The following is a 13,413-nucleotide window of genomic DNA, read 5'->3' as shown; positions in this document are numbered from 1 at the left end:
ATGTGCCAGACACTGTTCTAGATGCTGGGGATTTAGTAACTTGTTGACTTCGAGTAGGCTCCAACTCATAGCAACACTACAGGACAGAGTAGAACTGTTCCACAGGGTTTCCAAGGCAGTAATCTTTATGGAAGCAGATTGCCACATCTTTCTGCCAAAGGGCCAACCTTGTGGTTATTAGCTGAGTGCTTAGCCACTGTGCCACCAGGGCTCCAGGGATTTAGTCAAAACCAAAAACCAAACTCACTGCCATTGAGTGGATTCAGACTTATAGTGACCTCCTTTGGGTTTCTCAGGTGGTAAATCTTTACTGAAGTAGATTGCCTCCTTCCAAGGAGTGGCTGGTGGGTTTGAACCGCCAGCCTTCTGGTTAGTAGTCAAGCGCCTTAGGCACTACGCTACCAGAGCTCATATCTATATCTATATCTATATCTATATCTATGTCTATATCTATATCTATACCATACCAAACCTACTGCCACTGAGTTGCTTCCAGCTCATAGTGAGCCTACAGGGCAGAGTAGAGCTGCCTATAAGGTTTCCAAAGCTGTAAATCTTTATCTTTTGTGGAGTGGCTGGTGAGTCTGAACTGCAGATAATTTTGGTTAGCAGTCAAATGTGTTAACCACTATACACCAGAGTTCTTTATAAAATAAGTTAATAAAAATATTACCCAGAAAAGATGTCTGAGCACCAAAACCTCAAAAAGTTCACTCATTCAGTAGTGACTGGGATTTTAAAACCTTCCAAGCAGTCATCTAGATGCAACGATGGGTCTCTTCTCGTCCAGAGTAAAAAAGAATGAAGAAAACCAGATCCAGGGGAACAATTAGTCCTAGCAACTGGTACACCATGCGATCTGCAGCCTATACGACTATGAGACTAGAAGAACTACATGGTGCCTGGCTACCACTGTCAACCACTCAGAGGGGGATCTATGTAGGATATTCTGGATAGAGAGAGAGAAGAATATGGAACAAAACTCAAAATCATTAAAAAAAAAAAAAAAAAAAAAGGTGGGGTGGTGGTGAACACCAGGTTTAACTGGTCTGATAGAGCCTGGTGGAACCACTGAGACTATGGCCCCTAGCTGCCCTTCAGGTTTGGAATTGAACCCACACCTGTGGCTTCCAGACAAACAAAAGACAGGCATATGAGCTGAACATTTACATTAGGTAGATACACTCCTTGGAGAGAACAATCATGGGAGAAAGAAGGGCTGTCTATGCACAGGTAGACAGCTCAGGGGACAGGAGTGCATGGAGGGATGGACAGAGGGAAGAGGTAACTATGGGGAGGAAGTGGGAGGGGAGTTGTTGCATTGGGGTAATTTGTAGTCAATGTCATGAGACAAAGTGTATGTGCACTGCTGTATGGGAAGTGAATTCACTCTGTAAATTTTCACCCAAATCACACACACACACACACAAAGTTCACTCATTCAAAAAGCTGTTTCCTAAAATTAAGGAGGAACCAACTGACCATCCCACTGTATGACTTATAATAAACCAAAAACAAACACAATGCCATGGAGTAGGACCAACTCATGGCGATCCTTCCTTGGGTTTCCCAGGCGGTATCACTATGGAAGTAGACTGCCCAACCTTCCTTCCGAGGAGTGGCTGGTGGGTTTGAATCACCATCCTTCTGGTTAGCAGTCAAATGCCAGCACTACCCCACGAGACCTCCCTGACTTATAACAGGGGTCGTTAATTTAATTGCTTAGAGGAGCCAGGTGGAGATCAGCTGGGAGGCGTTTGGAGTGGGAGCAGCCCCATTCAGCTCTAACCCATTGTTCTCTTGTGGCAAGGGAGCCTAATGTTTTTAGATCTTCTGATTTTAAATAAGAAACTAGAACTATGGATTTGTAATGTTAATTTAAATCTACTTTACAAATAATGATGATTTAGCTGCTTATTTAAATAGCATTAGCAGGAAAACAGCTCTTCTCGGCTGTAGGCCACCAGTTTTCCGCCTCTGGTCTATAGTTTTCTCAGACCTCTCAGGGATGCTTCTTGCTGGAGCAAAGTGATCATTTGGATCTGGGTGGCCCGAACCATCAGTGGGGTCTCAGGGCAGGATCTGGGTCTGCTACTCCCGCTTCAACTCGACAGGGTCTGAGGAAGTGGGAGTAGTGGATCCACTCAACTGGGAATCCTGAAATCTCCAAAGACGTCAATCTAGGGCAGGTGAGTGAAGCCAGTGGCCGTAAAAAGCTCTTTCAGGACCACTGAGAGAATCCAAGTCTGCGCGGGGATTGGAACCCAGACCTCCGCCTTCATTAGAGTTTCTTTTTCGTCCGAACTGTGAAAAGCAGTTCCAGAGATCCGGTATCTCAGGCCAGCGACTTGAGGGTGTTGCTTGGCTCGCCCGTCCTGCTCACGCGAGCGGCACGCAAAAACAACAAGTTCCAGCATGCTCCACTTCACAGATGACTCTCGGGATGCCCGCTGGCTCAAACCCTCCTTCAGCTTCCCATTGGCTCACAAGCCTAACGTGCTGTTCCGTGATTGGTTGTGGCTCTTGTCTCTCGTTAAAACCCATTGCGAAGGCTGGTCGAAATGTGCCTCTGAACAACCAAAGAGATGGAAAACCACTTGATCAGGGTGACAAGTTGCTCAGCCAATAGAGCCGCCGTCCCATCTACGGCGTGTTCTTGCTTTTTAACTCCATGGCGACACCAGGGTTGGTGGGCTTCCATCCGGAGGCCATTATATAGGACACCGGAAGGAGGAAGTGCCAGGGCGGAAGTGGCGGAGAGAAGAGAATGGCGGCGGAAGGCTGGATTTGGCGCTGGGGCTGGGGCCGGCGGTGCCTGGGGAGGCCTGGGCTTCCCGGCCCCGGCCCTGGCCCCACACCTTTCCTTCTTGTTTTTCTTCTGTTGTTGGGGCGGGTGGTCTCAGATATAACTGATGGCAACAGTGAACACCTCAAGCGGGAGCATTCGCTTATCAAACCCTACCAAGGTGAGGCCCGGAGCGGGTCTGAGTAAAGGATGAGGGCGAGGCTGGACAGGGTTACTGGGGTGCCCTTTCTGTGGATTTCCTGCCTCTAGGAAGGCCAGTCTTGGCATAGCCTCTTACACATATGTCTATGCCCGGCTATCTGTCTACAGGAGTCGGCTCCAGCTCCATGCCCCTCTGGGACTTCCAGGGCAGCACTATGCTCACGAGCCAGTACGTACGTCTGACCCCTGACGAACGCAGCAAAGAGGGTTCTATCTGGAATCACCAGGTGAGTGGTTCAAGGGAATAGACTTGCCGTTCAGAAAACTACTACTCTCTGCCCCAGCAGCGGAGACTTGATCTCGTTTGGAAGGCATGTCTGCCTCCTTCACCATCTTGGTCACACCCACAAATAATAATAGATAATGGATATTGAGTAATTACTATGTGCCAGGAGCTGTGTTTGACACTTTATACTTGTCTCACCCTTTTCAAAAGCCTTATGAAGTGAATGATGCCATCTCTATTTCACTAAAAAGCTAATGCTCAGAGGTGAACATGCATTACTCAGAGTCACACAGCCAGTTAAGTAGTGGAGCTGTCTGGCTGTGTAAACTGAATCCTCTCAATAGTGTTAAGAATGGAATGAATTGTATTTTTATTGTGTATTTGCTTTGTGTTAGGCACTGACCTTGACATGCTTTATTGCATTTATTCTCAAAAAGTTGTTTGAAATACATGGTTATTGTGATATTTTACAAAGATAATATGGCTAGGAAATGGCATAAATCATATTTAAACTCTGATCTGTCTGATCTCCAAGCCCAGCAGCACACTGGGCCTCCTACCCCTGGTCACTGGGGAAACCTCATAGAAATAACTTGTAGGCTCAAGTAATTGAGGGTCTTGTCATCAGTGATATGGAAGGGCTGGACTTGTGGTTAGTTCTGCTTTTACAGTCGTATTACCATCCTATAGTTTCATTGACTTTTGTGCCAGAAGTCAGGGAGCCTGAAGTGTCTGACCAAAATCAGCTGCCTCTTAGAGTCCTAGATTAGGAAAGGAGTAGAAGGGAGGTAACTTTATGCTAGATCTCAGCTTGGAGAGGAACGTGCTTCTGCCACAGCCTGCCTAATGCCAGCTCCTCCCACAGCTTAAGCTATTGCCCTGTGTCCGAGTTTTCTCTATCACCTTGTTCCCTGGTCTTTCTGATCAACTTCCCCACTGAGTTCTGGGAGGCAACATAAGCCTACACTATCCTTGTGTTACCTCATCTGCCTGTCTTCTCAGCGCCTCCTCTCATTCCTGTCCTGCGCCTCCACACTGCTGCTAGGGGCATCTGGGGTTACTTTGTTCAGTTTTCTCTCTGATCCTCAGAGCCTGGAGTCTCTGGGAAGGGACTAACATACGTTATGTCTGCACAATCTGGTCCCTAATGCCTTCATGTCTGCAGTCATTCTTTTGGTTAATTTTGTTCCAACCTGTCTGCCTGCCTTCTTGCCTCAGGGCCTTTGCACTTGTTGTTCCCTATGTCTGGGACACTGCCTACTGGCTCTTCATGCCTGCCTAGTTCTTCACATCTGTTAAGTCTCAGCTTGAGTGCCTCCCACTCAGTACTTCATTAGCCTTTTTATGTCCCTCAAGTCACATTCTGTCACATTATTTTGTCTTAGGACTTTCAGATGGTTTTTAAAAACGGTAACATAGCCTATGTTTTTCATGGAAATGAGTTCAGTATAGCATAAAGTTAAATTAAAAAAAAAAATACATATAGTGCAGGAACTGTTAAAACTTGGGTGCAACCACAAGAAACAAATGCAAGACAGTGGTTTAAATTATGGTTGTAGATAGTAGTTGGCATTGTCAGTGGCTTGGAGGTGTCACGGGGCTCAGAGGATTCTATACATTACTTTCATAAAGTTTTCACAGCCTGAAATAGAATTGTCTTATCTTCCTTGCTGCACCCTCCCCCAAGCTCCAGGGACCTTTCCTGTTTGACCCTGCTGATATTCTCAGAAGTCTTGGAGTGTGTTTCGGTTACCTAGTACTGCTCTGATAGGAATATATTGCATATGGAATGCTTGAAAAAACAGTTTATTCTCTTACAGTTTGGAGGCTTAAGTCTGAGTTCAGTGTGCCAGGCTCTAGGGGCTGGGTGAAAGCCCCTCAACCTTGGGCTTCAGCTCTGCCTCCTGCTCCTGGCCCACTGGAGCTAGAGACTTTTCTTTACTCAGACAGCTGCTGGCTGCTGAGACTGACAAGCCCAAGGTTGACAAGTAAAAAAGGCACAGACCTGATGTTACCAAACTACATGGCAGGCCATTAATTCAAGTCCATTAAAAGTCTCAAGGTCGGCAGAACATGGCAGGCTGCTGAACAATGACATGGCTACATGCAGAGTCCAAGCATGCCATGAGCTAAAGACCATTCCCAAAGCTGTTTCTTATATATGGGAAGCAGACCACATACCCAAAGCAGCCTCTCAGCTGCATACCATGGAGTTAATTACCAGTCTCACCATGAGGAATAACTACATTCTGCTGCCCAGCCACTTAACTAGGCCCAGCCAAGTTGACACACAAACTTAACTACCACAGAGTGCTTCCTATAATTCCTGACAGAAATTTCTTGGCACTCTTAGAAAGAATTTTCTGCCTAATATTTTCCCCAAACCACCTCTTTCCTGGGTTGGGAAGATGTCTTTTGAACTTTTCTACTCTTTGTCCCTTTTACTCACTCCATCTGGAAGAGACACTAAATTAGCAAACTTTCAGCACTTGCTGTCTTCTGGGCAGAGATAAGCTATAGCTCCTGCATGTGGGGATAGAGCCATCCATGTGAAGGAGTGACATATGCACAGAGGTGACTGGCACTCCAGGTACCTGATGGTTGGAGCACAGGACCCAGGGTGAGATTGGAGGGGCCCCATCATAAGGGGATCTTATGTGGAGGCTGTAACAGTAAATAGTTTTTAAACATTTTTTGTTGATACACCATCTTATATCACCTTGCAGTTTTTAAAAGTTGGTATCTAAAATTGCTTATCTGAAGTTTAAATATTTGCAAAGGATGTAGTTTTTAGCATATTTGAAATGCTGACATTTTAAAATAAAACTGTTAAGCACTTAGCACTCATAAATGTATTCAGTAGATTCTAACTATTGCATCTCGATGTCTGTTCTTCTAAGCTGTGTGAATGTACCCAAACTGTATATCAGTCCTTTTTATTGAACTTGTATTTTCATTTCACTTCTCATACAGAATTTTATTTAATGAAGTATCTTTAATGCTTGAAAAATCTCTTACTGGTTAGCTGGTCATTTGTTTGCTGTAAAATAAGTGTATGCAAAAATGACAAGGTGACCACATGTTCTGACCTCCTCTAACCCCACAAGAGGAAGGCAGAATCACCATCAATAGCCCAAGGTCTATTACTGCAAGGCCAGACATGCTGCCTGCCTCCAGCCCTTTCACCAACCATTCTTCCCAAAGCACCCACCACCTCTCTCCTGGGTTTGATAATTCATTGCAGTGGCTACACAGAACTCACAGATTATGGGGTTTATTAGGGAAGCACCAGGTTACAATTCAAGTTCAGGAAAAACACTCAGTCTCTCTCCCAGCAATGCGTGTCTCTTATGGCTCTTTCCCAGCAGCGGGCGTCCCTTTTAGGTGCACGTCTTCCTCAACCAGCAGTCAGAGAGAGACTTCTTCTGCCTCTAGGAGGCCTCCTTTTGAGCCTGGCAGAGTGGCCAAACTAACTAATCATAACATCAGAATTCTAAGCACCTGAGAGAGAGCAGGAACCTCCCAGAACATTGCTTTGTGCTGCGCCCCACAGAAATACCCCAGGTGGATAACTTTTACAATCAGGAGCTCCTCAGTTGCTCACGCAAATTCCACCACAGAGTTTACAAAGACGTATGGCTAGAAAAGCCACACTAAGTAATTTACTACACTGCAGTGTAATAATTTAAACTTTATAATTTTCTCAGGACTTTGAAATTAGTGCTAATATTTTCTTCTGGATTGAGTTTCCAAGTTGATAAAAAGTAAATGTATTACATGTCACATTTTGAATAATTAAATATATGAAAGTAACAGTTTGTTCAATTGTATCTCAGTGAGCTGGCTGCTCTACCCATCCCTTCTCCCAGGTATCTGGATGAATATTATTGTCAAAGTGAGACAAGGTTCAGAACCACTTCTACTTTCCGTTTCTATAGGTAAGAATGCTGAGAAACTGTGTTCACTTACACAAGGAAGTAGAGATGAAGGGAGTTTTGTCATAGCAAGGCCACTCAATAGTTTGAACTGCTTTAGGTTTATAAATCCCAAATTACATGGTGATCTTTTGTCAAAAATGGATTAGATTAGCTGATAAGTGGATTCGATCTGCCTTCATTTTGTTGAAAGCAGAGACGGGAAGCCACCTGTCTGTACAGTGGTCTGTTAGTGCCAGGTGAGTCAGATTCATTTGCCCTGGGTTGGGCCAGGTGGTTGGGATTCCTGAGAGTCCTGTGAGTCTGCTATGAGGCCAGGTGAGAACCACAGCCATGCTCACGCCTTCCCCCATAACAAGGCAGCTTCCAGAACTCTTCCAGCATGTACCCCAGCTGCTTAAAGTCCTTCTGAGGCTTTATGTTGTCAGTGTCATAGTATTTCTGTCCTGTAAACCGCAGGCTTCTATCAGGAGCATGTGGAGACTTTCCAGGGCCTGGGAGTCTTAGAGGATTCTGTATCCAGATCCTTATCTTCCCTTTGTGGTGTTTCCTGAAACTAATCTCCCTGTAGACACACCTGTGGAGGTGATGTAGGCTACCCTCTACCACCTCTCCTTCATGGTGCTTCCCCTACTCAACGGCATACTTCTCACCACTTGGGACCTTCCTTCAGTGCATTGTCCCCATGTGCCGAGGACTCCCGGGCACCAAAGAGACCATTTGAAATCTGGTTTGGTTTCTGGGCTGATATTTATATGTGGGAGATGTGTGATTTTATTTTTGTTTTAAATTTTCAAGTATAGTTGTGTGCCATATAATGTCTGTTTGGCCTGCACCCAACTGTATATATGTCTGTGGTCCCATAAAGTTATAGTAGAGTTCAGAAATCCTGATCCCAGAATGGGATGTAGGGAACACCACAGCTTCCTGCATGCAGCATGTGTATCTCATATCTGTTGTATACAGAGCGATTGCACTGCCAGGCATACATATATAATACATGTACAGTACATATATAACCTATAATACATAGCCTTGATAGTCATAATAAATGCCTGGATTATGGTTTATGTATATACTGTACTGTACTTTCTATCCAAAACATTTACAGTGCATGCTTTGATTTGTAGATAGCAGCATCCAATCTTAACATATTTTGTATCTCTTGAGCATTGTAGCATTATCTCTCTGTAATTTTCTTTAGAAAATTTTACCATAAAGTGTATCATGGCCCCTAAATGCAGCAAAGCCGGTACCAGTGATAGCAGCAAGAGACGAAGGAAAAAATGGTGATTTGGAAGTGAAACAAGAGGTTATTAAACAACATGAAAGTGGAAAATCAGAGAATGCTGTTACTTTGATTTAGGCATGTTGCACTCCAGACTGTTAAAGGATCAGCTCAGTGAAGGCTACAAGGCTAACGAAAATGGAACAGAGCCCTGTATCAGATATAGAGAAATTGTTAATGATGTGGTTTGAGGACCAAACACAAAAGCGAATTCCTCTCAGAACACTGAAGATCACTGCTGAGGCACGAAGCTTGTTTGAGATGCTTAAAGAAAAAGCAGGAGCAGACTATGATAACAGTGTTCACATAATGTCCTATTTCACAGGATGTTTCATGGATGTTAAGTGACACATGACTGTATATGAGGGCTTTTCTTGTTATCCTCCTTTAAATTTGTGTCAAGCTTTACTGCATTGTAGTCAAGGAGCACGCTCTGTGGTTTCAGTTATCAGGTCTGTGAACACTTGTGAGTGGTGCCTTAAATGGTCTTGTTTAGGAAATGTTCCCTGTGTGCTTGTGAAGAATGTGGACTCCTTGAGCACAGTGTCCTCTTGGTCAAGGTTGCTGACTGGGTTTGAATCTTCTATATCCTTCCAGATAATTCTGTCTGCTCCTTTTTAGTAGTTATTAAGAGAGGTGTGTTGAAATTTGGTCTTGGATTTCTCTCTCATCTTTTTATTTTTGTCAGTTTCTGCTTTGTATATTTTGAAGCTATATTACCTATTGCCTTCAAGTTGATGCTGACTCCAAGTGTGACCCTCTAGGACAGAGTAGAACTGCCCCCATTGAGTTTCCAAGGATACAGATCTTTCTGGAAGCAGACTGTCTCATCTTTCTACCGCAGAACTGATGGGTTCAAACCACTGGCCATTCAGTTAGCAGCCGAGTGCTTAACCACTGTGACACCAGGGCTCCTTGAGGCTATATTAGGTACATACAAAAACTTAACATCTGCCTAGTAACTTGAGTCTCATGTCATTAGCAAATGCCCCCTTTAAACTTTATTAGTATAGCTACAGCAGCTTGCTTTTGGTTAGTGTTCACGTAATAAACTTTTTTCTTTCCTTTTACTTTCTTTTTCCTGCTTTGTATTTTAGAGTTGTGTCTTATTAACAATATAATTAGGAGACTTTAACCTTTTATTTTGAGATAGTAGATACACATGTGATTGTTAAATAATACACAGAGATCCTGTGTAGATTTTTTTTATCCAGCATGTAGTCCTTTTACACTTGATGAAATGCCTGATACTTTGGGTTTAAATTCCACTAGTTACTTTCTAATCGTGCTCCCTACTCTCTGTTCTTTTTTCTCTCCTATCTTCACTTCTTTTGGGTTGATCAGTGTTTATATTATTTTTCCTCTTCTGTTAGCTTGAAAGTTTTTGGCTCTTTTTCTTTTCTTGTGGTTGCCCTTGAGTTTAAAACATGCATCCACATTATATCAAAGTCTGATGATAACGTGCACTTACACCTTCTTCTTGGACAATGCAAATATCTTCGTTGTTGTTGATAGCAACCCTGTGCACAACAGAACGAAACACTGCTCAGTCTTGTGCTGTCCAGTAATATAAGAGACGGTGTTTCACTGCTGTTCATTAACTGTGTACCCCACTGTTGCCGTTTCTTTTAATTCTTTCTATTTTAGATCACACAAAGCATTGTAGTTTTATGCAGCCAAACATTTATTTAGACTTTTGCCTTCATATTTACTGTATTTGCCACTCTGTATTCCTTCCTGAGGCTCTGGCTTTACATCTGGATCATTTTCCTTCTCTGAAGAGTGAAAGACAATGTCACTCTGCTGCTGATGGAGACTTTTAATGGTTTGGTTTGTGTGAAGTCTCTTAGTTTCACCTTTATTCTTGAAGGATACATTTGCTAAGTATAGAATCTTAGGCTGGCTCCTATTTTCTTTCAACTCCAAATATATCCGTCTATTGTCTTCTTGCTTCCAGTGTTTCAGTTGAGAAGGCAGGCATTAGGCCAATTATTGCTCCTTTGAAGGTAATCTGTGCCCCGCCCCCCAGCTGATTTTAAGATTCTGTTTTCCTTGTTCCGTCCATGTCCACTCCATTCCTCTTTTCCTCCCTCTCGCTTTCCTTTTTTAATTTTATTGTGGTAAATATATATGTTACAAAACATTTGCCATTTCAGCATTTTTTACATGTATATTAATCATGTTCATCTTTGTCAGCCACTATCCTCTTCCAAATTTTTCCCTCACCCTTAACAGAAGCTGGGTGTTCTCTGAGCAATGAGGCCTTGCTGTGCAGTGAATTGGTCGGCATGACCCTTTTAGCGACGTATTTATGACTTCCACCAGATGATTGGGCAGGACTATGCACATGTTAGGTGCTTGTGGCCCACCACCTTGATTGGATAGCTTGCTAATAATGTAAATAAGGTGCTAGGCACCCTTGTGGGGGCGGGACCATGCAAATAAAGTGTATGGAACCCTAACATGGGGATTGGTCAGTTCTGCCATCCCTTTAGGCTTAAAATGAGCCATCCCAGAGGCAGAAAGAGGAATCTCAACTACCATCAAGAGAGAAGAACCTCATCCAAAGGACCCCAGGTTCCTGTGCTGAATCTCCTCCACCCAGGAAACTGAGAGCTAGGACACTGGTGAGATGCATCAGGAGGTGGAGGAAGAGAAACCAAGAAGCAGTGGCAGAGAAATGGTGGGAACAGAACCAAGAGACTGGCATGAGACAGAGCAGTGGGCATGTTGGCCCAGGAAGCGAGAAAGCTGAGTACTTCAAGCAAGAGGCTTGCTGGCAGAATGGGATGCCTCTAAGCATTTATCCTGGGAGCTAGGTTTATTGAGAAAGCTAAATGCCTTCGGGCTGAGGCTTACTGGTGGAGTAGGATGCCTCTAGGCATTTATCAGCAGAGCTTTGTAACATTTGCCAGAGCAGGATTGAGGCCTGGCCAGGGGGCGAGGACCAGAGAGTGACCTGCCTTTTGGCATGACTGAGAGGAAGCTGTCTTGATTGAATAACTCTATCCTGGGTTGTTTCTGGTCCTGAATTGTGAAGAACCCCATAATCATGAGTATTGTTTAAGTTCTGTGTGGCCATTGCAATGAATTATCGAATCCAGCAGAAAAGTAGAGAGTGCCATGGGAGTTACAGTTGGTGTTAGAATTAGTAAAAAGGTTGGAGGGTGGAGGCGTGTCTGACCTCTGCCTCACAGGTATCAGCCTTGGGCTGTTGTTCTTGATCCTCCTTCCCTGCTGTGAAGTTAGAGGAGGTCTGATGCTACTGCCTCACCATTTTTACACTCTTCCTTTCCCTGTCACTCCCAGCCCTGGTAACTACTGGGAAACTTTGGTTTCTATGCATTTGCTTGTTCTGGATATACCATCTATGTGTGATCACACGATAGTTGTCCTTTTGTGACTGATTTCTTTCACTGTGCATGTTTTTAAGGTTCATCTGTGCTGTAGCATGTTAGTGTTTGCAGGTCCTTCGTTCCTTTTTAATGTGTTTAGGTATGTTTTTCTTTTTACTCACCCCGTTTGGTTCATAGGACTTTTAAAATATGGCATAATGTCTTTGAATCAGTTTTAGTAACTTCTCAGACATCTCTTTAAGAATTCTTTTGTCATTTTCTCTCACTTCTTGTTCTTATTCTGGAATTCAGAGAGTAACTATCTTACACTTTCTCACTCTTCTATTACCCACATTTCTGTGTCTTCTAGTCATTTGTTCTCTGCGCTTCTTTCTGGATATTTTCATCTGACCAACTTTTAGTTCACTAATTAATTCTCTCCCACCAGTCACTCCGGGGAAGGAAGACTGGGCAGTCTACTTCCGTAAAGATTTACTGCTATGTCCTGGTGCATATACAGCCTTTCTATTCTCCCATGATTGCTCTCTCCAAGGACTATATCTACCTAGTATACATGTTCAGCTCATATGCTTGTCTTTTGTTTGGCTGGAAGCCACAGGAGTGGGTTCAATTTCCAGACCTGACGGGCAGCTAGGGGCCATAGTCTCAGTGGTTCCATCAGGCTTCATCAGACCAGCAAACCTGGTCTCTTTTTTTTTCAAATGATTTTGAGTTTTGTTCCACATTGTTCTCCTACTCTACCCATGATCTCCTATGTAGTTTATCCAACATCTTAAACTAGTTATTTTAAAGTACAAATGTGGAGTTTCTGTAGGCCTATTTTCTTACTTCTTTCTGATTTTTCTTCATATCTTTGTATACCTGTTGTTTTTAACTGTGATGAAAATGTACACACCAAAACATTTGCCAGTATAACAGTTTCTACATTTATAATGTAGTGATGTTGATTACAATTTTCATGTGCCTGGTTATTTTTTATTGTGTGCCAGACGTATTTGCAAAATTGGTAGAAAAATTGGAGGCCTGGGTGAGTTATCTCAGTCTGTTTTCAGGGATTGAGAGGATTCAGAGCAGAGCTGCTGTCCAGAAAGTTACACATGAAAACTTAGGTGCAGTTTTTGTGGTTCCAACCCAAAGTAAGGTTAGTTCAGCAGGACTTCCGTTCCCCTTAGCAGGATCTGGGCTCAGATTCCTTATCTATTTATCCTTGAGAGCCAGTTCTCCTCACCTCTTGCTTGCCCCCTCTGGAATCCGCAAATTCTCCCGGAGTCAGTGAACTGTTAAGACTGAAGGCACTAGTGGGACTGTAAAATGGTACAACTATTGTGGAAAGCAGTATGGCGATTCCTTCATAAGTTGGAATTAGAAATACCACTTGACCCAGCCATCCCATTACTAGGTATATACCCTAAAGAAGTGAGAGCCATGACTAGAACAGATATATATGCACACCCATGTTCATCGCAGCACTATTTACAATAGCCGAAACATGGAAACAACCTAGATGTCCATCAACTGAGGAATGGATAACCAAACTATGATACATACACACAATGGAATACTATGCAACGCTAAAGAATAACGTAGAATCTGCAAAACAC

The 13,413-nt window shown here is 43.4% G+C and overlaps 1 protein-coding gene across 1 annotated transcript in view; it reads left to right on the top strand.

Moving 5' to 3' along the window:
• Positions 1–2,767: 2,767 nt before the first annotated feature.
• LMAN2 (lectin, mannose binding 2) overlaps positions 2,768–13,413 on the top strand; it is a 23,349-nt gene continuing 12,703 nt past the window's right edge. Inside the window, exons 1-2 of the mRNA XM_007952950.2 lie at positions 2,768–2,966; positions 3,116–3,234. Coding sequence (XP_007951141.1) covers positions 2,768–2,966; positions 3,116–3,234 — 318 coding nt within the window. The remainder of the gene's footprint in view (positions 2,967–3,115; positions 3,235–13,413) is intronic.

Source organism: Orycteropus afer, unplaced genomic scaffold (genome assembly GCF_000298275.1).
Source record: "Orycteropus afer afer isolate SDZICR_OR568_19922 unplaced genomic scaffold, OryAfe1.0 scaffold00366, whole genome shotgun sequence".
Classification (NCBI taxonomy): Eukaryota; Metazoa; Chordata; class Mammalia; order Tubulidentata; family Orycteropodidae; genus Orycteropus; species Orycteropus afer.
Note: the sequence above shows the minus strand (reverse complement) of the source record. Positions and strands in the feature narration are given on the sequence as shown.